The 26,012-nt window shown below is 39.4% G+C and overlaps 1 protein-coding gene across 2 annotated transcripts; it reads left to right on the top strand.

Moving 5' to 3' along the window:
- The first annotated feature begins 107 nt into the window (after nucleotides 1-107).
- On the top strand, nucleotides 108-23,573 carry LOC131303566 (histone deacetylase 14, chloroplastic). Of its 2 annotated transcripts, none has more exons than XM_058330497.1 (9): nucleotides 108-174; nucleotides 2,604-2,765; nucleotides 3,830-3,904; nucleotides 10,370-10,471; nucleotides 11,877-11,948; nucleotides 19,793-19,898; nucleotides 20,011-20,262; nucleotides 21,576-21,757; nucleotides 23,036-23,573. In XM_058330497.1, exons 2-9 carry the CDS (start codon nucleotides 2,689-2,691, stop codon nucleotides 23,334-23,336), a joined length of 1,167 nt encoding a protein of 388 aa, XP_058186480.1. In that variant the 5' UTR covers nucleotides 108-174; nucleotides 2,604-2,688; the 3' UTR covers nucleotides 23,337-23,573. The 2 variants fall into 2 exon arrangements, with proteins under 2 accessions (XP_058186480.1, XP_058186478.1); XM_058330495.1 differs by having other exon boundaries at nucleotides 112-174; nucleotides 2,604-2,857; nucleotides 19,842-19,898.
- Nucleotides 23,574-26,012: the final 2,439 nt, after the last annotated feature.

The following is a 26,012-nucleotide window of genomic DNA, read 5'->3' on the forward strand; positions in this document are numbered from 1 at the left end:
ATAAAATCTGTGTACAATCTGTGCACTATTTGTCTGTGTAGACAGAGTTACCGGTGATTTTAGGATTAGGATCGTATATACGTTTTTAACAGAGGAAAACAAACCAGGGGGTACGTTTTCTTGCAATGGCATCAACGCTTTTGTGGCACTCAATGGAGCTCCAACCCATAACTCGTACTCTCCTCTCTCTCTCTCTCTCTCTCTCTCTCTCTCTGTGTGTTTGGTTTCACGTTGTTTGCAAAGGAGTGGTAGGGAGTATTATGGAATAGATTAAGTTCGGATGGTATATTGGTAACCCAAGGGTTGGTTCGGTGTGAAAGGCTGAGACTTAGGATTTGCTCCCTCGCAAGTTCTAAGTTCGGAACCTCTTTGGATGCTATCAACTCATTTGGGTGTCCATTTATATGGAGCTTTGCTTTGACTTTTAATCGGCCCCTAGTGGGTGTCGTTTCATTGCGAATTTTAGTTTCCTTGTCCAGGTTTGGATGATATTATTTAATTTTTCGGTTGGTCAAATCTAATTTCCTGTTGGGCAATCTGTCACTTTAGTTGATTTCGAGCTTTATGTTGAAACTGTTGAATCTGAGGTTGCAGGAAAACCCAAAAAAAAGAAGGAAAATATATTTACATGAAAAGAATAATGAACTACGTACCATTGCCCCAAATTTTAGTGTGTTGGACTTCTTAGGAAGCTCTGCACACTTATTCTAAATACGGCTTGTGAGTGTTACATTTGATTCCCAGATTATTATGTTTTCAAATAATTTGAAAATTTCGGATTAAGGACCAGGATAGAAGGGATATGTGGGTTCCCAGGCCAGTTGATGCGATTGTATATAGTGTGGGATTGGTTGTAAAATGTTTGATTTGGGTAGGACAAAGAATGGGATAAACGATGGAGGATCATTTATGACTGTTCGATAAAAAGAAAAGTAATCCCAAAGGGCCGGATTGAATAATACCACCCCCGGGTTGTCATAGATAATTCCTCATATCGGGCGCTAAATGGGAAAATAGTGTCACCCTAGGTTTTGAATATCAGTGATGGTTTGCGTAACGATAGCGGGAGTAACAAATGATACGTAGCGCGAAGCAAGTGTATCAGTTGTGAATTTTTTAAAATCATTTTTGGCGCGAGAGCACTTAAAGTAGCTGTAGCGGTCCAGCAGGCATGAAGACAAAAATTCGATTATGAACTTATGCATATTGGGAGGCCAAAAACCGCTATGTAGCGGCCGCTACTTAAAACGTTGATTCCATTTGTAATCCACCTACCACGACTAGTTTTTAGTTAGACCTGGAGTTCCAATTTATGATATTTCATGCAATCATGTTAAAGAGCCCATACCACTAATTTGCTAAACATGATGTATTTACAGTATGGTACTACCTGTGGAGATTAGAGAACTAAATTCACATTTTCAGTTCTCATTATATTCAAATTTCCTAGTCACAAAAATGTTATCATTGTCTTCAAATTTGCTAAACATAATGGATTTACAATAAGGTACTACCTGTGGATATGAGAGAACTAAATTCGATTTTTCAGTTCTCATTATCTTCAAATTTCTCAGTCACAAAAAAGTTAAGAGTTCTTGAAACGCTTCATAATTAAATCAGAGAACATTTAGTTTTTTCCGAATAGATTCTAATGTGGTGTGGTCTTATCTTATCTTCTGATATTGGTTTATCATGTCCTTGTTTGCTAGATAAGGGGGGAATGAGGTCGAAATGTCAAGCATATGGTGCTTTCATTTTGAGAACATGTAGTTGATACGAAGGCTTTCCTGACAAGGGGAAATCATGGTAGATGGTGAAAGCCAACCTACCTTGGTGATTGCACCAAGAAAACTTATGACATCTATGGAGAATCTAGAAAAGGGAATAAGGAGGATGTTAGGGAATTCAGACACATGAAAGGTTAGTGATGTGAGATATGGAAGTGTTGGGAATCAAAGAAGGGGGAGAAGGTCTTTCAAAGTAGAGATTCTCAAAAGAGTGAAAAAGGAAGGCCAAATCCGAAAAGTCATTTCATTGACCTCCCGAAGAGAATAGCTGCTCATACCCTACCTGCTTAAAGAATCTATTGAATTTCTCCAAGTATTCAAACAATTTGACATCAAAACCATAGCAATGTCTTTACCTATCTATTTCCTTGTTTCCATGCCTACATACACATGCATTTCGAAAAGCCTGTCGGTGTTAACAAATTTCAAACCTAGGTAAACAGCTGATCTTCTGGACTAGAATGGATATATCAAAAAATTGAAGCAGAGCCACACAAAATACAGAATTCAGTTGGAACAATCAGAGAGCAAGTTTGAATGAGCTACTAAATGGGCCAAGCTCATGGTAGATGTGTATATGAGTTAAGATCTTTTCTTGGTGTAGTATTCACAAGTTCTAATATCGCCAGACTAAAAATATTCAGCTTTCGTTACTTTCCACTATATTGTGGTGAGATTATTAGTTTTGTGTGATCTTCTTCCACCGTTAGATCACATAATGGACATGCTTTTCCATAATTTTCATTTTGAGTTAACTTTGAAATATAGTTGTGGTGATACATGACCTTAGTTGACGACATATTTGGTATGTCGTAGGTAATCTTCTATTAGTCCAAAATCATATCTGCAAGTGGCAGAAACATCCAAGATTTGGTTCAGGTGCCCAAATTCTGGGCCATGGATGTATCCTGAAGCATATCACATCAAGCAAAAGATATTCCTCAAAAAGTTTTGGAGCTTCCATCTCTTGTTCTACAGGTGTGGACAAAGATTTTTTCTTACCTCCCATTACCCAACTAGCTGAAGCAAAGATGATTTATTCGGTAGCTCCTGCCATGGGTCATAATAAGGTATTTTGAACATTATCATATCATATCATATAACTTAAAGTGAATTGGATTGTTTATAATACTTGCAGTGTTGGAGAAGATAATTGTAAACAAGTTCTAATTCCCTCTTTATTTGGAAATGATTTTGTCTCACCTGTCTAGAGTCTTAACATTTGGTTGTCATTTCAGCCACAGTATCTTGATTTTGGAGATGTGAAACTATCGCATTGTGAATCAATTCATAATAAGTTGTAACTCTTGGGTTGTAGGGGTAGCCCTAAAGATTTACTACGTTGCATGGATCTTTAGTTAGATGGATCTGTACTTGAATAAGTTTAATGACATCTTTTTATTCATTATAAGGTACATTCATCTCAATAGTGCCCCAGTTCTTACCGTATATATTAATTCGTTGCTAGGCCCATTCATCCCTTGATGTATTCATTCTACCAGACCTCTAGGGAATACAAACAGTTATTTGCATTCAACAATTGTTTTGAAGCCTATAAATTGTTGCAGAATTGTGAAGTTATGAATCAAAGTTTCCAGCAGCTCTTAAGCTTTCAAGATTGTGTTATGCAATCCTATTCTTTAGAGTGATGCTAAAGAAACCTTAGGTGGGACGCCTATGGTATAGAGGTGTGACGTGGACCTTTTTTTCCCCTTCAAATCCTTCTACATCTTCTTCTTCTTCCTACTCTTCTTCCTGAGCTGAGCTGCATGGCTTCCTTGAAACATATAATGCGTCGTCATCTCTTAGGAGTACTTGCTTAGTTTGTGATTTATGCTGATTTTATGGATTTTCTTCCTGATTCGTTGTCAGAGATGCTCAAGAAAATGTTATATTGTGTTTTTTGTTTGTTTGTGGAAGTTTTGTAAGTTGATTAGCTTGCGTACTAGATTTTTTTTACTGAAAATGTACTTGTGCATGTCATCTGAATTTCCATCTGGTGGATATACTCTCTATCTTGAAGTCTTTGTTTTACATTACAGGAGTCGCATCCAGAGTCTCATTTTAGAGTTCCTGCAATTGTTAGTGCTCTTGAAAAGATGGAGCTTACTCCGAAGGTATGAAACACAAGCTTAAATCTATGTATGTTACTTTTCACATTCAAGGAATTAGAAACTGCTGCAAGTGGCTGTGCTGTTCAACATCCTTAAGTCATGGCTTGCACTGTTGAAAAAGCAAAAGCTATAGTCTGTCTTAGGTTTATTTTGTTTATGGTAATGGATCGATGATGATCAATGGGGTGTTATATAACTGCAAAGACATAGGTAAGATTAATTTTGCTTTCTTGGAAGTACTTAACTGACTGAAAAGACAATTGTGGACTGCGGTAAGCACAATTTATCCGTCCTACAAAAAATAGAAAGCAAAAGAAGAAATGAGAAGGAATAACATGGAAGACAAAGGGAAGTGTGTATCAATGAGGCTTGCACTTTGGCATGGCAATGGTGTTGACTAGCTACTTGCTTGTGTGGACGATTCCAATGGAGATGTTGTTTTGTGGTCACTGCAATTTTCAGAATTCAGGAAGTGGAGGTGACCTTAAATAACCATTACGAGATACAACAGCTATAGTAATGAGAATTGGTTTTATCACATAACTTTGAGTGGTTGCTTCACTTGGCAAAAAACTGCTGTCAGTCATAATTTGCTTCTTTAACCCCATTATGGATATTAGGTAAGTAAAAGTCAAGCAAACAGGAGGCCAACAATAAAATGACATGATTGGGAACTAAGGGGGAGGTGGTTTATCATCATCTAATGCTGTTCTCTTTTATGATAGAACTGTCTACAGGTTTAGTTTCTGTCAGCTATTACGCATTTTTAAGAATATCTGGGACAATTTGTTAAGAATATCGGGGAAAACTTTTCTTCTGAAATTAAATCCCTTTTTGGATCCAGGTCCTATCGTTGACTCGTACATTCAATGGCAATCTGAACTTACTCACTTATTTACTCATGAAGCAATTGTTGACACTACTTTTTAAAGTTGATATTAGTTGTCAGATTGGCAAAAACCCTAAGCTAAGTGACGTACTTAACAAGGAAACAAAGCAATAATACTTTGCTTAATTGCTGGCTTACGGAAACTCCTCAAAAAGAGAAAAAAAAGGGGGGTGGGGGTTTGTGGGTGGTTGGGAGAAGGACAGCTACTTGTTCAAGGTCATAATTAATCCAAACTTGCCTTTGTTCTTATATTTATTTACAAATATCTGAATTTTAGTCGGATTTTCTTAATGTGGAGTTTCTTTTTCTTCTCCCTGGAAAGAATGCGGGGCTTCTTGACTCTTGAATCTTGATAACTAGTTGGACAGTCACATTCATGTTCAATGCATTGCTTGAGGTGGCCTGCGGCCCTGAACGCATACATGTCTCCCATTGTTGCTTTGCAATGCTTACGCAGGAAGTGGACCATACCCTTTAAGAGAGATCAGCAGGGTACTAAGTGATAGAAAACAGAGAAACAGAGACGGAAAATACTGATATTATTTCTGAATGAATTACAATGAGGTCAGTACATCTATAAATAGAGTAAAGCTATGCCTAAGAAAGGAAGATTACAAGATTTGATTACGATATGATTACCCTATGATTACGCTATGATATGATTACGATATGATTACCCTATGATTATGCTATGATTTGATTACGATACATGTCCTAAAATAGCATATTACAAGAAGATACAGAATATATATTCTAGATACAGAATATATATTCACACCCCCCCTCAAACTCAAGGTGCGAGGGCAGAGAGCATCGAGAGTTTGTCAAGGAGAAAGCGGAAACGAGCAGCGGTATGGGTCTTCGTGAAGAAATCAGCCAGCTGCAATGTGGAGGAGACGAAGGGTAAAGCAATGGTGCCAGACTGAAGATGCTGACGTATGAAATGACAATCAATCTCAATGTGCTTCGTGCGCTCATGGAAGACCGAGTTGTGGGCAAGCTGAATAGCACTCTTATTGTCGCAGTAAAGAGGCGTAGGAGTAGTAACAGAGACCCCCATATCGGAAATAAGCCAGCGAAGCCAGACGATTTCAGAGGTAGCATGGGCCATGGCACGATATTCAGCTTCCGCGGTGGAGCGAGCAACAACAGATTGCTTTTTGCTTTTCCAAGAGATAAGAGAATCGCCTAGAAAAACACAGAGGCCAGAGGTAGATTTGCGGTCATTGACATCACCTGCCCAGTCAGCATCAGCATAAGCATGGAGGGTTAAGCTTGATGTAGAAGAAATCAGAAGGCACTGATGAAGGGTACCACGAAGATAACGGAGAATACGTAAAAGGGCAGCCCAATGCGTAGTCCGGGGGGCAGAGACAAACTGACTAACAATGTGAACTGCATAAGAAATATCTGGCCGAGTAACAGTAAGATAAACTAAGCAGCCCACCAATTCGCGATATTCCGTAGGATCCTCAAGGGGGACACCATCAGAGGCAGAGAACTTGGCATGGAGTTCAAGGGGAGTATCAACAGTCTTCGTATCCGTGAGACGAGCACGGTGAAGAATATCAGTAACATACTTGGACTGTCCCAAAAGATACCCCTGAGGAGAGGAAGCAACTTCAATACCAAGGAAATAACGTAGCAGACCCAAGTCTTTCATTTCGAACTCACGGAAGAGATGACTTTTGACTTCAGCAATAACAGTAGAATCAGAACCAGTGATGATCATGTCATCAACATAAAGTAAGAGAAGTACCAGGCCATGAGAGGTGCGACGGAGAAATAGAGCAGAGTCATGCATGCTGGGCGTGAAGCCAATCTGAAGAACAACATCCTGGAAGCGTGAATACCAAGCGCGAGGGGACTGTTTCAAGCCATAGAGAGCACGACGCAAGCGACAAACCATACCGGAAGGATGAGAGAAGCCAGGAGGAGGCCGCATATAAACCTCTTCAGAGAGATTGCCATTGAGAAAAGCATTCTTTACATCCAACTGAGAAAGAGGCCACTGGTGCACTGCGGCCACTGAGATCAAGGTGCGAACAGTGGTCATTTTGGCAACGGGGGCAAAAGTTTCCTCATAATCAATCCCATACTCCTGAGAAAACCCTTTAGCAACTAAGCGGGCTTTATACCGTTCTAAAGAACCATCAGAATGAGTCTTAACCTTGTAGACCCATTTGCAACCGATTAGATTCTTACCATCCGGAAGTGAAACCAACTCCCAAGTTTGATTGTGAGCAAGAGCAGTAAGTTCAGCTTGCATGGCATCCATCCAATTGGGATCATTGCAAGCTTCTTTATAGGACCTAGGCTCAAAATAAGTGTGAATGCGGGAAAGGAATGATTGATAAGAGGATGAGAAACAAGTATTAGTAAAGCCATATTTTACCGGTGGTTGACGATTGTCGCGGATGGGATACCGGCGGGCAGGCGGATCAGGATCCGCAGAGGCAGATTGGGGAGCAGCTGTAGAAGTTGGACGACGGGTGTAGACCTGGGTGATCGGAGCACGACGAGGTGATGCTGAGGGGGCTGTAGAAATATCAGATACCTGAAGAGTGGAGGTGTACTCTTCGGGAGGCACATCCAGATCCATAGGAAATGGGTCAATATGGATCAAGTCTTCTTTGGCTACTGGAGCAGTGCGAGGTGGAAGAGTAAAATAGGGAAGACGCTCTAAGAAGACGTGCCTTGAAACATAAAGCTTTTTGGTCACAGGATCATGACACCGATACCCTTTTTGATTAATGCCATACCCTAAAAAAACACCTAAGACACAGCGGGTGCTGAGCTTAGTGCGGTCTTTCTTGGGGAGGAGAACAAAACAGGTAAAACCAAACACTCGAAGAAGAGAGTAATTAGGAACCTGACCATAAAGCCGCTCATAAGGAGAGCTACCAGAAAGAAGAGGGGTGGGCATCCGATTCAGGAGATAGGCTGCAGTGAGAACAGCTTCTCCCCAGTAACAGGACGGGACGGAGGAAGATAGGAGTAGAGACCGAGCAGTATTAAGAAGGTGACGATGTTTTCTTTCAGCTCTACCATTTTGGGCAGGAGTGTCAGTGCAAGACGATTGGTGGATAGTCCCAAGCGAATCTAGGAATTTATGAAACTCTGAAAGTGAATATTCCCCACCCAAGTCAGACCGAAGAATTTTAACCGATGTAGAAAACTGATTTTGAACCATGGCATGAAAATTCTTATAAATCGTAAAGAACTCAGATTTGTGTGTCATTAAGTAAACCCAAGTATACCGACTAAAATCATCCACAAAAGAGACATAATAGACAAAACCACCTTTAGTAGCAACCGGAGAAGGGCCCCATAAATCTGTGTGAACAAGCTGAAAAGGCGAAGTAGAAATAGAGGTACTTTTATTAAAAGGTAAAGCTGACATTTTTGCAAACTTACAACCACTGCATTCTGAAATATTACTGACTGAAATATGACCCAAATGACCTGACTTAACTAAAAGTTTTAGACGTTCACTAGACAGATGTCCTAATCTAGAATGCCAAAGATAAAATGGAGATGACTTATGATCTAAACAAAAAGATGACGCAGCAGTGGAAGAAGGTTTTATTGGGAGATGCAAGTGCTCCAAAAGATAGAGATCACCAACTCTACGGCCTGCCCCAATCTGCTTCTTGGAATCCCGATCCTGCACAACACAACCAGAGGAAGAGAAAACAACATTAAAACCAGAGTCGGATAATTGGCTGATTGAAAGTAGGCTCAAAGACAACTGAGGAACATAAAAGACATTAGGAATAGATAGTGAAGGTGCAGTAGAAGATAGAATGGAGCCAATAGAAGCAACATGCATGGGAGAACCATTGGCTGTGGCAATACTAATAGGAAAAGCAGGTGGCACACAATTACTAAGAAGAGACATATCAGGAGTCATATGATGAGAAGAGCCAGAATCAAAGATCCAAGTGGTGGGTTGGATACCTGAGGTGGGAGAACCACGCAAACCTGAGTGAGTGGTAGTCATAGCAGAAGCTTGGGGGGAACCCCCTCGAATGGCTTCCATGTAAGCCTGAAACTGTTGAAATTGCTCATAATCAAACTCTGGAGGTGCACTACTGGAGGCCGGTGCTGCCAAGGCTGCAGGAGGGCGAGAATGCTGTTGTGGTGCCCGAGACTGATGCGGGGCATGAGGACCAGTTGACTGAGTAACATTTCGTCTCTTTGGCTTGGGACGGTTAGGGCATTGATGCTTCCAATGACCCTTCTGATGGCAATAGTTACACTCATCTTCAGGAATTTGAGGCCTTGGCTTGGCCGCAAATTGGACAGGATGAGATGCTGGAGTGGGCGAGTGATGTGTCGGATATTGGCCAGATGGAGCAAATGGAGCAGCAAAGACAGACTGTTTCATCACATGAGCCCAATAGGAGTAGTTGTTACAGAGTACCAATCTGCCTTAGACTGGTTCGTCGGAGTTGTAACAGAGTTTGCCGGAGCTACTGCAGTGCCTGCAAGTGCTGCTGGAGGTTGTCGGAGTGTGGGTAGGTCACCGGCGGTTGGGGAGGGATGGGTGTCGGCTGCTGTGGGTATTTCTTGTGATTTGAGTTGCTGAAAAACAGAGACATAGGGAACGATAGTAGCTGACAGAGGGAAAGAGATTTGAGGATAGAAGACTGATTGGAAAACAGGTTAGGGTTTCGGAATCGGCTTTGATACCATGATAGAAAACAGAGAAACAGAGACGGAAAATACTGATATTATTTCTGAATGAATTACAATGAGGTCAGTACATCTATAAATAGAGTAAAGCTATGCCTAAGAAAGGAAGATTACAAGATTTGATTACGATATGATTACCCTATGATTACGCTATGATATGATTACGATATGATTACCCTATGATTATGCTATGATTTGATTACGATACATGTCCTAAAATAGCATATTACAAGAAGATACAGAATATATATTCTAGATACAGAATATATATTCACACTAAGTACCCTCAGCAAAAAGTTATGAGATTTTATTCTTAGATCTGCAAAAGAGACCTATATGAGCTGAACAAAGTGACCAATGACAGGAACCAGATGCTTAATAAGAGGGGGAAGGCACCAGGCACCATAGTTCATTGTAGGGCTGTTAGTTTGAACTTTGATCCGGAACATATAAGACACAGAAAGGGACATTGCTTCGTAACATCCAGACTTAGGTTTTTGGATTCGCCAAAAGGAAGGAGATTTTAATGTTTAAGACTTGTTGAGAATATAAATGATAAAGTTGCCCCTCTCTCTAACAACTTAATCTTTTAGATGAGTTGGTGGTTAACAATCTAATAAGACTTATCCTAAGCTTGAGGATTAGTGATATGATGTTTTGAAACACATCAGACGTAACGCTTGGTAGCACTCTCTCTCTCTCTCTCTGATTTCTGTGTTTGTGTGGAGGTGGAAGGGAGCTGAGTAATGTCCATTTTCTCAGTACTGACTCAAAATTCAAAAGCGCTTAGATCTATTTTCAGAATGGAAGTAGATAAGATTGTACTTCAATGCTAATCTTAGAACCCTTCTTCATTAACTACACTGCAACATTTGTTTCAGTTCCGAGGATTGGAGATCATTGAACTGCAAAATTTCAGACCAGCTTCTGTTGATGATGTCGCAAGTGTTCATGCAAGAGCTTATGTGTCAGGGCTTGAGAAGGTAAGGTTCTCGAAATGGAACCTAATGGAAATTCTATCGTTCTCTCTCTCTCTCTCTCTCTCTCTCTCTCTCTCTCTCTACTTCTCTTGTCTGTTTCATTTTCAGATGGCTTAGCACAGTATAGCTATTGTGATAAGCTTCATGGTCTCTAGAATAAATGGAAGAGGAGGGCTTCTACTTCTTGTTGCTTGGATCAGTCTGTTAGATTAGATTTGTTATTGTTCTGGACATCAGTCTACTGTTGAATATGGGTCATTAAGTCATTTGATCTGATATTGCGCATCTGATATGTTTGGTTTAATTTGACAATTGACAATTGGGTGACATTTCCTTGATGCATTTTCTTGTCTTCATTCACTAAACAATTGTTGGCAACTTGGCATGGAGTTTGGTGAAATGGCTCTCGTAATAAACTAGTCCAACAAGAATTTATCCCTTCTTTTTTGGGCTATCAAAGTAAAGATTTTGTGTATTGGTACAATTATGTGAGAATTGCTACAAATCCCGTTTGTGGAAGCACATTCAATATTTCTTTTGAGGGTATTGCCTGTGTGGCTTCTTCTGAACATGTTAACGATGAGAAAATGTCACTCTCTTGCTTCCAATTTTGTACAAAGGGCAATCACTCAGGATTGGTTTCGAAGTGGAGAGTTTGTGTAGATGGACTGAACACAATCATAATCTTTGTCCCTACATGAATAAAGTGGCTTCTCTTATGCTTTTTTCCGCATCATCTTGCATAAAGTGGCGGCCTTGTTCGGTTATGGGTTGGAAAAATTTTGGATTTGGTTTTTGGGTAATGAGTGAGGAGAGAAAATAAGATAATAATTGGGGATATGGGTAATGAGTGGAGAAAGATAGAGAGAGAAATGAGATTAATGATTGGATATAGGGGTAATGAGTGGAGAGAGAAATGAAAGTAATAATTGAAAATATTGGTAATGAGTGGATTTGGGTTTGAATTTTTTTTTCCAAACCCACAACCGAACATGGCGTAAGGAACTTGGTGTTCTCTCGCATAGAAGGATATCGTACTAAAATGCAACACAAAACAGTCATGCTCTTTTGAGATCAGAAAGGAATACATGATATTTGGTGCTTTTAGGATTTGGGAGTTGTGATGTCAGATGGCTTCACTAGGAACTCAGGTTAGAGTTTCCAGTGCTATGCATTCAAGTCCTCAAAACGGATGGAAAAAAACAACCCTCCTCTCGTATAGCTGAAACTCTTCAAAGGTAAGAGGTTCTCCAAGCACTTGGGAAGACATTTCTATTGGTCTGAATCTGAATGCAGCATTTGATATCAATTGTACTTTCATGTACACTCGTATGTGCATACGGATTATTGCTAGAGGTTATCAAGTATATTTAGTTTGATGTTTCTTTTTTGTTCTCTTTTTTTCTAGGCCATGGATCAGGCTGTGGAACAAGGTATTATTTTCATTGATGGATCTGGGCCAACTTATGCCACTGCCACTGTAAGATCATTGCTTAAGAAGTCCCTCTTTGCCTATATTATGCTCTTCAAATTTGCTTTCATTTTTTTTAATCCTCATAGATCTCTTTCTATAGCAACACATAGATGCTGCAGTTTCCTAATTACGAAATTCGTTACATTTTGGAGCTGAAAAAAATGCTATTACTTGTGAACCTTTCTCGAAAAGAAGAGAAAAATCTATTAGAAAGTACCCAAAGGGCCGTAACCTATATCCAGAGAGGAAATCTTAAGATAAGGCTCAACTCTACTCTACATTACACCCATAAACAAAACCCATGCAACAATGCCATCTTTGGCCTCCGTACTCGCAAAACTTCAGTATACGTCTATTCATTCATCTCCGTAAGCACCACACATAGCATAAGAGTGCCACAATCCAAGCTTTATTCTTTTGCTTCACCTTTTACCCACCCAAATCTTGACAAGTAGGAATTGTTATAAGTAAACACTAACTTTTGAGCCACATAAAAAAGGAGCTACATCGATTAGCAATTCCGAAGACCCTCCTTTCACAGGCAAGTATGGAGTCAAGAGCAGCAGCCTTGTAGACCCAAAAAGAATGTCACCTTGGTCGTCGCCCCTGCCTGAACGATGAGATTCACTTTCTTCCTCTCACTTCACCATTTTGAGATTTCAATCACCAATCAAGGTTCTAAATATTGGCCGTCACCTATTGGACTGGCTGACACAGCAATTTCGGGGTACTGATACCGTTACCCTAGCAAAATAGCAAAAATTGGCAGTACAAAAGATCACAGGCGTATTGGCCAACACAGCCGAAACTTATTATGTATCAGTACCGTAGCAGTCTTGTATCAGCCAATCGCCAAATACATGCACCATTCACGTGCAGCTTTTTTGATTTTCTTTTATGTTTACTTTTCTTATAGTGTTTCCTTTCCGATTGGCTTTATATCTGTTATGGATCTTAAAGCTTGTAGCTTGATTTTGTAACCTAAGAGATTGTAATTTGGCAAGTCCCTCAATTAGGGTTTGATTTGGCACATGATGATGTGGTTTTGTTTCCATTGGAGTTTGATAACATCGTAACAGGTATGCAATATGTATGCATCACTCATATATACAAATGGAAATGAAACCAGGTTTCATGAGTTAAGAACAAACTCTTTTTTCCAAGGAAAACCATTTATTTATTTTTTTGGTACGTCCTAGGAAAACCATTATATAATATAGTAACCAGATGTCCTATGTGCAATGTAGTTTACGTATCTCAATGTATGTGTACATACATATATATCATCAATATTATATTGGTGTCTGTTAGGTTATGGGTTTATTTGTAATTAGTTTATTAGTTCTATTGTGTAACTAGTTCATTCTCTAAGACTATAGTGTAATTAGTCTAGTGTGTTGAATAACTATCTCAGGTTGTAACAATTTAATCTATGACAAAATAACCCTAATCATTGGATTCCCATTCCACGTCTCTCTCTTCCTTTACAACTTCACATGGTATCAGAGCATTGATCCATCATCTATCGTGTTTTGTAGAGGACTGGAACGCATGGGTACCTGTACGATCAAGAGGAGACTGTCGATTTACATTATCTTTGTCGTTTTACATGGTCTGTTCTTGCCGTCTGCAGTTGTTGCCAATAACGACTGACTGAAAGTGGTCGCTGACCTCAGACAACCCCAGCCTGACACTCGCCAACCATCAGCACTTGTTTCCCGACGTCCTCTTTAGCACTCGCCGACCATCGGTTTTTCTGGTTTTTGGTTTTTCAGCACTGGGTCTTGAGTTTTTTTGGTGCTGTTTGAGACTGCAGATCAAAACCTTCGATTGGGATTCTGATCCAGAGTCTCCTGCCCTTATTCGTGACTCCTACAGCCTTGTTCGTGCTCTCCGACAGCCTGGGTTTGCCTTCTTTTGCAGTTTCTTGGACTGGGTCAGTCATTACGGTACTCGACAATGTTCGTTTTGCTGTTTTCGATTCAATCCAGCCACAACCCAGCCTGTTACAGCCCCTTTTACAACCTTGTTTTGCTGTTTCACACTGTTTCGGTAGTCAAAACAATGGTAAGAGTCTTTCTTCTGTTTTTTTGGGCACTCAAATTTGTGTGTTTAGGTTTGATTCAGTTGGGTTACACTGGTTTGACTGGATATTGCTTATTTGGAATTGCTATTCTTCTCTTGAAATATCGGAGGATAAACAAAAGGCTTTCACTATAAACTTTTCTCAAGAGGAGATGCAAGCACTCGGGTGCCTAATGGCTCAGGCTACTATAGCTTCCGCTTCCACTATCACACCCAATTCATCCTATTTTGCTCACACAAGTATCCCAACTAGTGCACTTATTGCCTCTCCTGCTATTCCTTGGAAGATTCGGATGCTTCAGACCATATGACAGGTTGTTCCTCTTTGTTTGATTCTTACTCTACTTATCCTGATAAGGATAAGGTTAGAATAGCATATGGGACTTTTCCTGCTATTTCAGGAAAAAGGTTTCGTTCACTTATCTCCCTCTATTTCCCTCTCTTCAGTTCTACATATTCCAAACTTTGCAACTAACCTTCTGTCCGTTAGTAGTTTTACTCATTCCGCAAATTGTTCTGTGATCTTTTTTCCCACTCATTGTGTTTTTTAGGAACCGGATACGAGGAAGGTGACTGGTAGTGGTAAAACACATGGTGGCCTCTATTTTTTGGAGTCTGTAGCTCGTCCCTCTCATTCACCCATGTCATGTGGTCTAGCTCAACAAACAAATACTAGTTCCGCTCTTTTTATGTTACATCAATGGCACCGTAAATTGGGTCATCCCTTTTTTGGGATTTTAGAGAAATTTTTTTCTCATTTAATTAGGCATTGTTCTCGGAGCTTTATGAAGCCTGTGAGTTTGGAAAACATAAACGTTTTTTTTTATGCACCTATTAATAAACGGAGTGCTTTCCCTCTTATGGTTATTCATTTTGATGTTTGGAATCCTTCCTCTGTTACCTCTCTTAAGGGTTATCGGTGGTTTGTAACTTTTATTGATTGTTATTCTCGTGTTACTTGGATGTATTTACTTAAGTCAAAAAGTGACGTCTTTTCTTGTTTTAAATCTTTTCATGCAATGGTGTGCGCCCAATTTAATGCGAATATCAAAATTCTCCATAGTGACAATGACACTAAGTATATCGATAGGAATTTTCGAGCTTTTTTGGATGAAAATAGTATTCTTTTTCAGATGACTTGTGTTGACACTCCACAACAAAATGGAGTTGCTAAATGCAATAATCGTCGTCTTGCTGAGGTTGGTTGCGCTCTCTTTTGTTCACCATGAATGTCCCTAAATCTTTATGGGGAGAAGTGATTTGCAACCTATCTTATCAATCGTCTGCCATCCAGTGTTCTTCACTTCAAAACTCCGATTGAGTCTCTCCTAGGTAGTTTTCGCGTCACAACTCTTCCTCCGAGAGTCTTTGGTTGTGTGAGTTTTATTCATGCCCCTCACCCCTCTCGTGGCAATTTAAGTCCTAAAGTTCATAAATGTGTTTTCATTGGGTACTCTCCTACCCAGAAGGGCTATAAGTGTTATGATCGTCACTCTGGGAAGTTTTTGTCTCTATGAATGTCACATTTTGGGAAATAGAGTCCTTTTATTCTCCCTCCACTCCATCTCTTCAGGAGGAGCATAGGCAAGAAGAGATGAAGGAGGAAGAGATGTGTATTTTTTATAATCATGGTGAGGGGGAGAAGGGAAAATCTGAAGAGAAACCAGTATTTGCCGAAAGAGCAACACATGACATTGGTGATGACATCGAGGAACTACCACAACGGCTGCAAGGGTCTAATTTGAAGGTCTACACTAGAACTAGACGGAAAAATTGAAGGTTCTCCTGTGTGGTGCCACCTTGTCAATCACAATTGCCTGCTCCAGTTCCGGACCATTCCGCTGACTCATCTGGTAATGAATCTTCTCTCATTGAACCTCTTGTTATTAATTCTGCTAATCTTCCTATTTCTCTTCGAAAAGGTGTTAGGACATGTACTCAACATCTCATCTCCCAGTTTGTCTCTTATGATCGTTTATCTCTTTTGTACCATACCTTTGTTTCGTCTCTTTTTTCTACATCTATTCCATAGAATTGGCAGAATGCACTCATGGTACCTAAGTGGGAATGAGTCATGGTAGAACAGATGACAGTTTTGAAAAAGAATAGCACTTTGGAGCTGATATCACTTCCCGGAGGAAAGAGATTAGTGGGATGCAAATGGGTTTTCACTGTTAAGCAGAATGATAATGGTATAGTTGAGAGATACAAGGCAAGACTTGTAGCCAAGGGTTTTACCCAAACCTATGGCATTGACTACGAGGAGACATTTGCTCCAGTAGCGAAGATGAACACTGTGCGGACTCTGTTCGTGTGCTACCAATTTGAATCGGCCTTTTCACCAGTTTGATGTGAAAAATGCATTCCTTCATGGTGAGTTAGAAGATGAGGTGTATATGGATATACCACCGGGCTTTTCTTCCGTAGAGACCGAGGGAAAGGTGTGTAGATTGAAGAAAGCTCTTTATGGGTTGAAGCAATTACCTCGAGCGTGGTTTGGCAGATTTTCAAAGGCTATGTTGAGATTTGGTTACAAACAGAGCCATGCAGATCATACTATATTCATCAAGGAGGTGCTGGTAAGATTGCTGTCCTTATTGTTTATGTTGATAATATGATAATGACAGGCAATGATGTGGATGAGATTTTCAATCTTAAGTCCAGTTTGGCTCAAGAATTTGAGATTAAGGATTTGGGACCACTGAGATATTTTCTTGGAATGGAAGTGGGAAGGTCTGATAGAGGTATTTTTATCTCCCAACGGAAGTATATACTTGATCTTTTGGAAGAAACATGTATGTTGGGCTGTAGACCTGCAAATTCTCCTATTGAGGCGAATCATCTTAGTGGAGATGTGGGAGAGCGTACTGATAAGGAGAGGTATCAGCGACTTGTGGGTCGACTGATATACTTAGTGCACACCCGACCGGGTGTTACTTATGTAGTAGGTGTTGTTAGTCAATTTATGCATGATCTTCGTACTTCACATCTGGATGCAGTTTACCATATCTTGAGGTATCTCAAGTCTGCTCAAGGGAGAGGAATTCTGTTTTCTAATCATGGTCACCTGCGGTTGGAGGCATTTACTGATGTCGACTGGGCTGGTTCTGTGGATGATAGACGCTCTATTTCTGGCTACTGTACTTTCCTTGGGGGAATTTGATTACTTGGCGAAGTAAGAAGCAATCAGTGGTTGCCAGGTCTAGTGCAGAAGCTGATTATAGAGCTATGGCACAAGGAGTTTGTGAGCTCTTATGTCCCCAAACAGTGCTACGTGATTTGGGAATTTTCGATAATGGTGCTATGAAACTCTACTGTGACAACAAAGCTGCCATAAACATTGCTCATAATCCATGTTGAAATGAAGCATATAGAGATTGGCAGACACTTCATCAAGGAAAAGTTGAGCGAGGGTTTGATATGTATACGATTTGTGAGATCCGAGGATCAATTAGCTGACATATTCACAAAAGGACTTGGTCGTAAGAGTTTCCACCCCGTTGTGTTCAAGTTGGGCTTGACTGATATCTTCGCATCAACTTGAGGGGGAGTGTTAGATTATGGGTTTATTCATAATTAGTTTATTAGTTGTTCTATTGTGTAACTAGTTCATTCTCTAGGACCATAGTGTAATTAGTCTAGTGTGTTGCAGAGCTGGGCAACGGACACGAAACATGATAACACGACACGAACTGGACAAGAAGTTAGAGGGTTAGGGTTAAACATTTCTGACACAAAACACGAAAATGACACAACTAGAGAACACGAATTCTAAATGGGTCGGGGTCGGGTTGAACACGCGAGACACGAAATTGACACGACCAACACGGTTACTACTCTGTGTCACCCATTAACACGAACATATATATATAATATATGGTATATCTGTAATTCTATATAGAGTTGGGCAACGGACACGATAACACGACACGAACCGGACACGAAATTAACGGGTTAGGGTGGAGCATTTCTGACACGAAACATGAAAATGACATGACTCGAGAAACACGAATTCTAAATGGGTCGGATTCGGTTTGGGTGGTTTGTGACACGAACCCGACTGACACGACACGAACACGACCCGACGCGAACACGACCTGTTACCTAGGTCTAGTGTGTTGTATAACTATCTCATGTTGTAATCAGTTTATTCTATGAGAAAATAACCCTAATCTTTGGGTTCCCATTCCACGTCTCTCTCTTCCTTTACAACTTCACAGTGTTAAAGAGTTTATCAAAAATCACTAAAAACATTCACTTTGGAACAAATCATGTTACGTCATGCTTATTGGAGAGGTTTATGGAATTTACTATCAGTTCAGCTTCTAATTACCATTGTGTTTCGGCCGATACACCTGATACATGTTTCATGAGACCGTGACTGTTATGCAAATTTAAAATCCTGATCAGATCCCTTTTGTCAAAAAACTTTTGACTTCAAACCATTATTGCTTTTACTATTGATGAATTGGGATTGTTTCTCTCTTGAAATATGAAGGTTGACTTGCCTTAGGGAACATTTTCAGAAAGAACATTGCTCTTTCTGGAAAGTGGTTATGGAGATTCTCCATTGAGCATAACCCTTTATGGTATTTCATCATGAAGATTAAATACAGGATTTGAGCCAATAGAAGGGATTCGCTCATGATTTAATCAGGATAAATGTCAGTCTCCATACAATTGCTTTTCTCATACTCTTCCAATTTCTGGCCCATTTCTTATCGTTAAAGCGGGACTGGGGCAGATTGTCCCACTTTGGGAGGATGTTTGGGTCGGTGAAACTTGTGATGTTTTGTTCGAGCATTTTGTTTTGATTGGTTCGTTCCCTTATGTATTCCTTGCTTCTATGGCATCTTCCCACTCTGTTTTGATTGGTTCGTTCCCTTGTGTATTTCTTGCTTCTATGGCATCTTCCCACTTGGCTCCGATTTCATTGAAATTCAATTGTTCAATAATTTAGATGATCTTGTGAAGGTTAAAATGATCTTAACGATCTTTTAAGTTTCTGCTTTCTCCTGGCACAGATTCATATTGGAAATGGCTTTGATGGTTTTAAGAATTTGTAAAATATTCTAATCAAAATAAAAATAAAAAAAACAAAAATTCCTTATATGTCAGTCATAGCTATTTTGAAGATAATGATACCTATCAGAAAATTACTTCTTTGAAACTAGAGATGCTGTTTAAATGAGTTGATGCTACTGCTTGTCAAACTGGTCAATTTGTAGACTCTGACCATATTATAAGAAGTTTAGTGGTAGTACTTTTTGTAATTTTTTGGAAACACAACTCGGGCGAGCTTACGAGCATCTCAACTAATACCAATCTCACAATCCCCTAGGAGGCAATTAAAGCCGGAGCAAAGTCCCGTATGGACTTGCCCCAAATGAGTTGATAGCACCTGGGAGGTTTCAAACTTAAGACCTTTGGAGGGAGCAAACCCCTTAGCCCCAAGCCTTGACCACCAGGCAACCCCCTTGGGGGTAGTATTTTTCTGTTGTTTGCGCCTTGGTGGAAGTAATTGATGGAGTAAAATCATGAGGTTAATAGCTGACTGAGAGACTTTTTGGGGATTTTGATGTGCGTATATAGTTTTGAGGCATTAATTTCTTGTGAAATGAAACCCCTTTGGGAGATGACTTGAATTTAACGTTTGTCAATGGTAGTAGTACTATAACATATATGACAGATCTCTTTTTCTTACCAAATTGTGTCTAAACTAGGATTAACTTTTTCCCTAATTATTACATTTCTTCATTCTATAGTCTAATGGATGGTGTTCAATCATTGAGTTTGACATTGGTCTTGATGCAGACATTCCAGGAATCCTTGATCGCAGCTGGAGCTGGAATTTCCTTGGTTGATTCAGTGGTGATGTCTCAATCCAAGACGTTAGTCAATTTTTTGTATTCTTTTGAAATTCTTAAGCTGGTTAAGTTCTTGTTCAGGGTAGCCGCTGAACTTCTTTTGAATGACTTGTTAGGTAGCAGCATCGAAAGTTAAACAGGACCCTCCCATAGGTTTTGCTTTGATCAGACCTCCAGGTCATCATGCTGTTCCAAAGGGGCCCATGGGTTTTTGTGTTTTCGGGAACGTGGCAATTGCAGCTCGGTATGCTCAGCGTGTACATGGATTAAAGCGAGTGTTAATCATTGATTTTGATGTTCATCATGGCAATGGAACTAATGATGCATTCTACGATGACCCGGACATATTCTTTCTATCAACTCACCAAGTAAGCCTTGATTTTGTTAATCATACCATGTTATTGTAACCTTGTTAGTTGGCTCATATGTAATTTTAAATTCAATATTTGGTTGAAGGATGTAGTCATGTTGAGGCCTTCTCCGTTTTTGGCATCCTGAAGTCATGGCATCGATACTGTCTTTGATTGGAAGGACTTAGGCAAGCAAGAACTAATTCAGACCCAAACTGAGTGCATCTTCGCATCTGTCATGTCAACAGGACTTTTTAGGAGGTAAAGAGAAAACCAAGTTGGATACATTGATGTAAAATAGCACAAAAGAAAATAAAAATATTGGAAAGGAGTACCAGGGACCATATCAGATTTTAAACAATACAAAGAATACATTTTTTTCACTGCCTAATAGAGGTTTTTTCTTGCTTGTGTAAGCACTCGTCAAGGCATAGAACCTTTTCTGGTCATCTCCAAAGTTGATTTAAAATATGCAGAAATTTGGGTGAGGGTGCGAGTAAAATTTTATGCTAGCCCTAATCTGGTGATCTGCCCTTCTCCTAGTTTGGCTCCTACTGAAATTGAATCTTAACAAGAGATCAGAGATGAATGAAAGAACAGATTACATTGAGCCCATGAATAGAGGACAGTGTGGTATAAATGTTGCACCTATTAGTGAAACTTCATAAAGAACGATAATTTTGTTTGCATAAGAAACTAAGTGTTAATTTTCTTGTAACAAAACAGCATATTGTGCTTTTAGGACTGGTATTTCAAAGCAGCATAATTTTTTTTTTGTGCTCTGGATATTTTCATACGTGATTTATGCACCTGCTTAATGGCTAGTAAAATAAGGTTTAGCTGTTTCAGAAAAACAGTGACAGGTGAATATAACAATTTTTCGAGTTGAGTTTTGTTCACCCTCCACTTAAGAGGGTGAACATTACCCTCCTTTCTATTGGTTGAAATGATGTGGGTCCCACCGCAAAGTGATGTCATGCAGTGTTACCAAAAAGTGTATTGCATGGTAAGCATAACATCACTTTGTGGTGGGCTCCTGAAATTTGATACACTGTTCGGCATAGCAAGCACTATTGAACCCCATGTGACCTTGATTGTTGGAGGAGCTGACAAACATAATACAACGATTTGGCTTAAATCCTATAATACTATCAGACAATCTTCTTTCTTCTTATTATCTTATCTGTCTCTAAGATGGTCTATGTCTCAGTTAGGCACATAAGATAGAAACATTTAATGTTCATAAGTTTGACATATTCTTGCTGATGATATTTGATAGGTTAACGTGGAAAAAATACCGGTAACAATCTAATTATTCTCTATGGATGTAGGATGGAAGCTACCCCGGCACTGGTAAAATTGATCAAATAGGTAATGGAAATGGTGAAGGAGCAACACTAAATTTGCCTTTACCCGCTGGGTCAGGTGATATGGCAATGCGTACTGTGTTTGACGAAGTCATCCTACCATGTGCTCAAAGGTTTCAACCGGATATTATTCTTGCATCAGCTGGGTAAGATGCTTGCCCCTTCAAATTTTGAACTTGGAGCATTTGATATGATACTTTGTTTTTTTGTTTGCTAAGTAGATACTTTGTTTCATTTGATACTGCTTTTAGATAAGCATGTCACCATCACTTGAAATTAGACCACCAATTTTTATTTTTTATTTTTCGGAAGCTACTTATTTTTGTTTTCTGATACTACTTTTTAAAAGAGACCTCATACATTGACATGCAATTTGGGAAAAAGCTGCGGTAATTGCATTCGAAGGTTTCATGGTTCTACTAATTATTAAGAATATAAATAATAAAATTACCCCTCTCTAATAGCTTAAGCTTTTAAATAAGTTGGTGGTTAACAATCTAATATGGTATCAGAGCAGGCAATAGATCCTATGTTTGAACCTTCGAAGGTTTCATGGTTCTAATTATTAAGAATATAAATAATAAAATTACCCTCTCTAATAGCTTAAGCTTTTAAATAAGTTGGTAGTTAACAATCTAATATGGTATCAGAGCAGGCAATAGATCCTATGTTTGAACCTCACCGTCTACCTAGTGATTAAAATTTACACGTGTTTAGCTTGCTTATGGAGGGAGCGTGGCTACACGTGAGGGGCATGTTAAGAATATAAACAATAAATTGCCCCTCTCTAACCACTTAAGCTTTTAGATGAGTTGATGGTTAATCATCTAATACTAATTGGGGGAACTATATACATCTATAATACAAAACAAAATGGTGTAGGGCCCCAAAAGATAAGTTGCAATGGCTAGGATTGAATTGATCCAATGGCTGATGTGTGTTTTCCTACTCTTAAGAATGTACCCACATTCTTTCAAATTTATTACAAAAATGCCATCAATTTTTTTTCCAGGTATCAGCCATGTCGACGTGAGTAGTGCCGTAGGCATGGGCAAAGCCTAGTTAGAGATAAAACACAGAGAGGTTGTATTGCTGGAAAAACTGAACTTCTGATACAAGATTGAGGTAGGACTATATAGGTTAAACCTAAGTAAACGCTAATATGATAAAAAGACTACACTACCCTTACCAAGTTACCATAAGGATAAATGACATAACTAAAATACTACTGCTACATTTCTTGAGAAATATTACTGTTACATTCACTCTTGCAATAGTTCCAAAAAATCAAAATGGGGCGCTTCTGTCTTTCTATCTTTTTTTCCGTGTTTGATTTCGTTACCGAAGATATATCGAATGAGAATTTTTTTTTTTCCCCTTTCGCTAAATTCACTAACTTCAACATCTCGCAACTGCATTTACAGTTATGATGGGCACGTGTTGGATCCATTAGCCAGTCTACAGTTTACAACAGGAACATACTACATGCTTGCAGCTAACATTAAACAACTAGCAAAAGATCTATGCAGGGGACGCTGTGTCTTCTTTCTGGAAGGAGGATATAATCTTGATTCTCTTTCATATTCAGTTGCAGACTCGTTTCGAGCTTTTCTTGGGGAACCTAGTTTAGCCCCTGAGTTTGATAACCCTTCCATCTTGTATGAAGAGCCATCAACCAAGATAAAACAAGCTGTTCAGAGAGTCAAGTTCTTACATTCTCTTTGATGCCTACAACTACTTGATTTTTTCCTATACTTGTCCTTGGCTAAAATGTGGATCCTTAGGTTTGCGTTTTTTCTTGTGGCACATCTTGAGATGTCTCATTATGGCTGTATTTGATATAGCAATCAGACTATTTGTATAAGCATATATTGTAGTCATACCCAAAATTTAGGTACTTTATGATTAACTTTTTTGTTAAATTGGAAAAAATATTCAATAATCCACTTCAATCCTTCTGCACTCTGTTTCTGTTATTCAGCTTCCAAAAGGGAAGTGTGAGCCTAAATGGATTGTGAATATCCTTTACTTTTAGCTTTTGCATTACATCCGATATTAAGCAATACTTCATGTATGAAGTTTCTGATAGCATCTCTTTGCAATTTTTAGTAAGGCGCTGGATAGCTCTATGATTACCAATTATTCTTTACTTTATTCACACGCCTGGAGTTATCTATCTCAGTTTTACAGTTTCTAAGATCCATAGGGCTGCATTTGGATCATGGATTTGTACCCACCCAAGGTGCTATCCTAGAGATCAGTGTGTCAATCCCACAGGTATTATGTTTCAGAAGGTTGTGGATTTGCTGTCGACGTGCCCCTCAAACGTTGCAGGCTTGCAGCCCAACTGGTTCTTTTGCTGGTCACCTTCGGTAGTGTAGACAGTAGCTTTGGCTATACGGACAGTTGGTGTGCCTGTAACATGGCCCGGTTCTAAACTTGTGAGGAGGGGCTCCCCTGGTCATGCCCCAGGAAAATAGCTCCTGTTGGTCACCCCTGAACTCCCTGTTTGCTAAGCAAATGGAAAGGATGATAGATCTGTGAAGGGATTTACAAAGAGAATAAGACAATTTATCTTTTGAGCTTCCAGGCTGGGTCCCTAATTCGCAAACACAGGTATAAATAGTTAGTTTGTCGAAAGCTGAATGTTTTGAGCTGGTTATACGCTGATTCAGCTCCAAGACCTGCAAGTTCCTTTCCTGGAAAAACAGGGATGATGCTAGTTCACCCGTATACGATTCCATGATCCAAACACAGCAAGCAGAATAAGATCAATCCGAAGGAACAAAAAAGTTCTTCTCTTGCTGAAAATTGTGCAAACACTGTTTTATAATCTGAGGTTTTTGCTTTCAAGTCGTTTGCCTTTTGTGTCTGTAATGTCTTGCGTAGCCTTCTGTCAAATTTGGTGTTTTACTGATTTTGATTATGGATGAACTTCAAAAAGAAAATTACGAGTGATGTTTGCAAATTTACGTTATGAGTGCAGGAACTTTATGGGTTTTTGTGTGGAGTTGGTAATTGCAAAAAAATGGTGACATGCAAGAAAATTTTGTACTGGGCTTTCCTATGAATATCTCAGACCTTATTTACTTTTTTTTCTTTTCGTTCCCACCTATTTCTAGAGTCATCTACTTAAACTTTCACAACAAGAACTTAATCAACACGACTTCTATGGCCAAAGATTTGAGTACAAAGATCACGACATAGAAAGATGTGTATTCATATTGCATGACCTTGCTAGACCGATCCTTTATTGATGTCAGATTTCAGATCTGCGGATGTAACTTTTTTTCATAAGTAGCTTATAGAAATGACTTCACAAAGATAGCTACATCTTGCACAATTGACAAGTAGTTTGTATTGACGTATTTTTATTTGGTTAGGCCATAGAAAGAAGAGGATTAATAGGCTAGTATCATATCTACGCAGAGCATCATGGGAGTGAGAAAATATTGCACTACTCATGGAGCATCTCCAGCCGTCACTGGGCAAAATGCCTACCGAAACACCCAATTCTACTATTGCTAGCCACAAAATAAATCCCCACCCCAACACCCTAAGCAAAATGCTTATTCAAATCACAAACTCCTCCTCGAAACCCTATTCCAATATTTCATCCAACATCCACCGAGCACCCATCGTCGGCCATGAGAAATACTGAAGTAGGAGAACCAACCACTTTCATCTACCTCACACATGCCCAGTCAACCTCATCCACTGCACTCTTCAACTCCATGGCACCTAAAAGTTTAGATTATTATTGGTATAATAAAAGGGATAGTGCTATGGTGTCTCTGATCATTTTAGACACCATAAATTTTGGCATAACAAAACCATTTACAGCATAACCAAAACCATTAAATGGCATAACATGTTGTGTCATTGTATGGATTAGGGGCATAACCTTTATTATTATTATTATTATATTAGGTCATAACACTTTTTAAAAAATGGCATAACAAACCACTCGAAGGCATAACACTTTTTAAAAATGGCATAACAAGTGCTATGCCATTATTACAAAAATGACATAACATAACCACTTGAAGGCATAACAAAAAACCTTTGGGAGGTATAACCGGTGTGCTATGGTGTCCCCTCTTGGCTGGTAGACACCATAGCATTTGCCTAATAAAAGAAATAGAATCGATATATTACGGTGTCCCCAAACGGCAGGTGGACGTCCCCAAATGGCGGGTGGACACCGTAGCATTTCCCAAGATAGAAATATATCGATTTTTCTTTTATGGATGATGCTATGGTGTCCCCGGTCATTTTGGGAACACCGTAATTTTTGGCATAACTTCACCAGTATGAGCATAACTAAAACCCATTACAAGCATAACAGAACCCAAACAAGGCATAACCAAGGAATATCCAAAAAACCAATCAAGGCATAAC

Source organism: Rhododendron vialii, chromosome 10a (assembly GCF_030253575.1).
Source record: "Rhododendron vialii isolate Sample 1 chromosome 10a, ASM3025357v1".
In the NCBI taxonomy this organism is placed as follows: domain Eukaryota; kingdom Viridiplantae; phylum Streptophyta; class Magnoliopsida; order Ericales; family Ericaceae; genus Rhododendron; species Rhododendron vialii.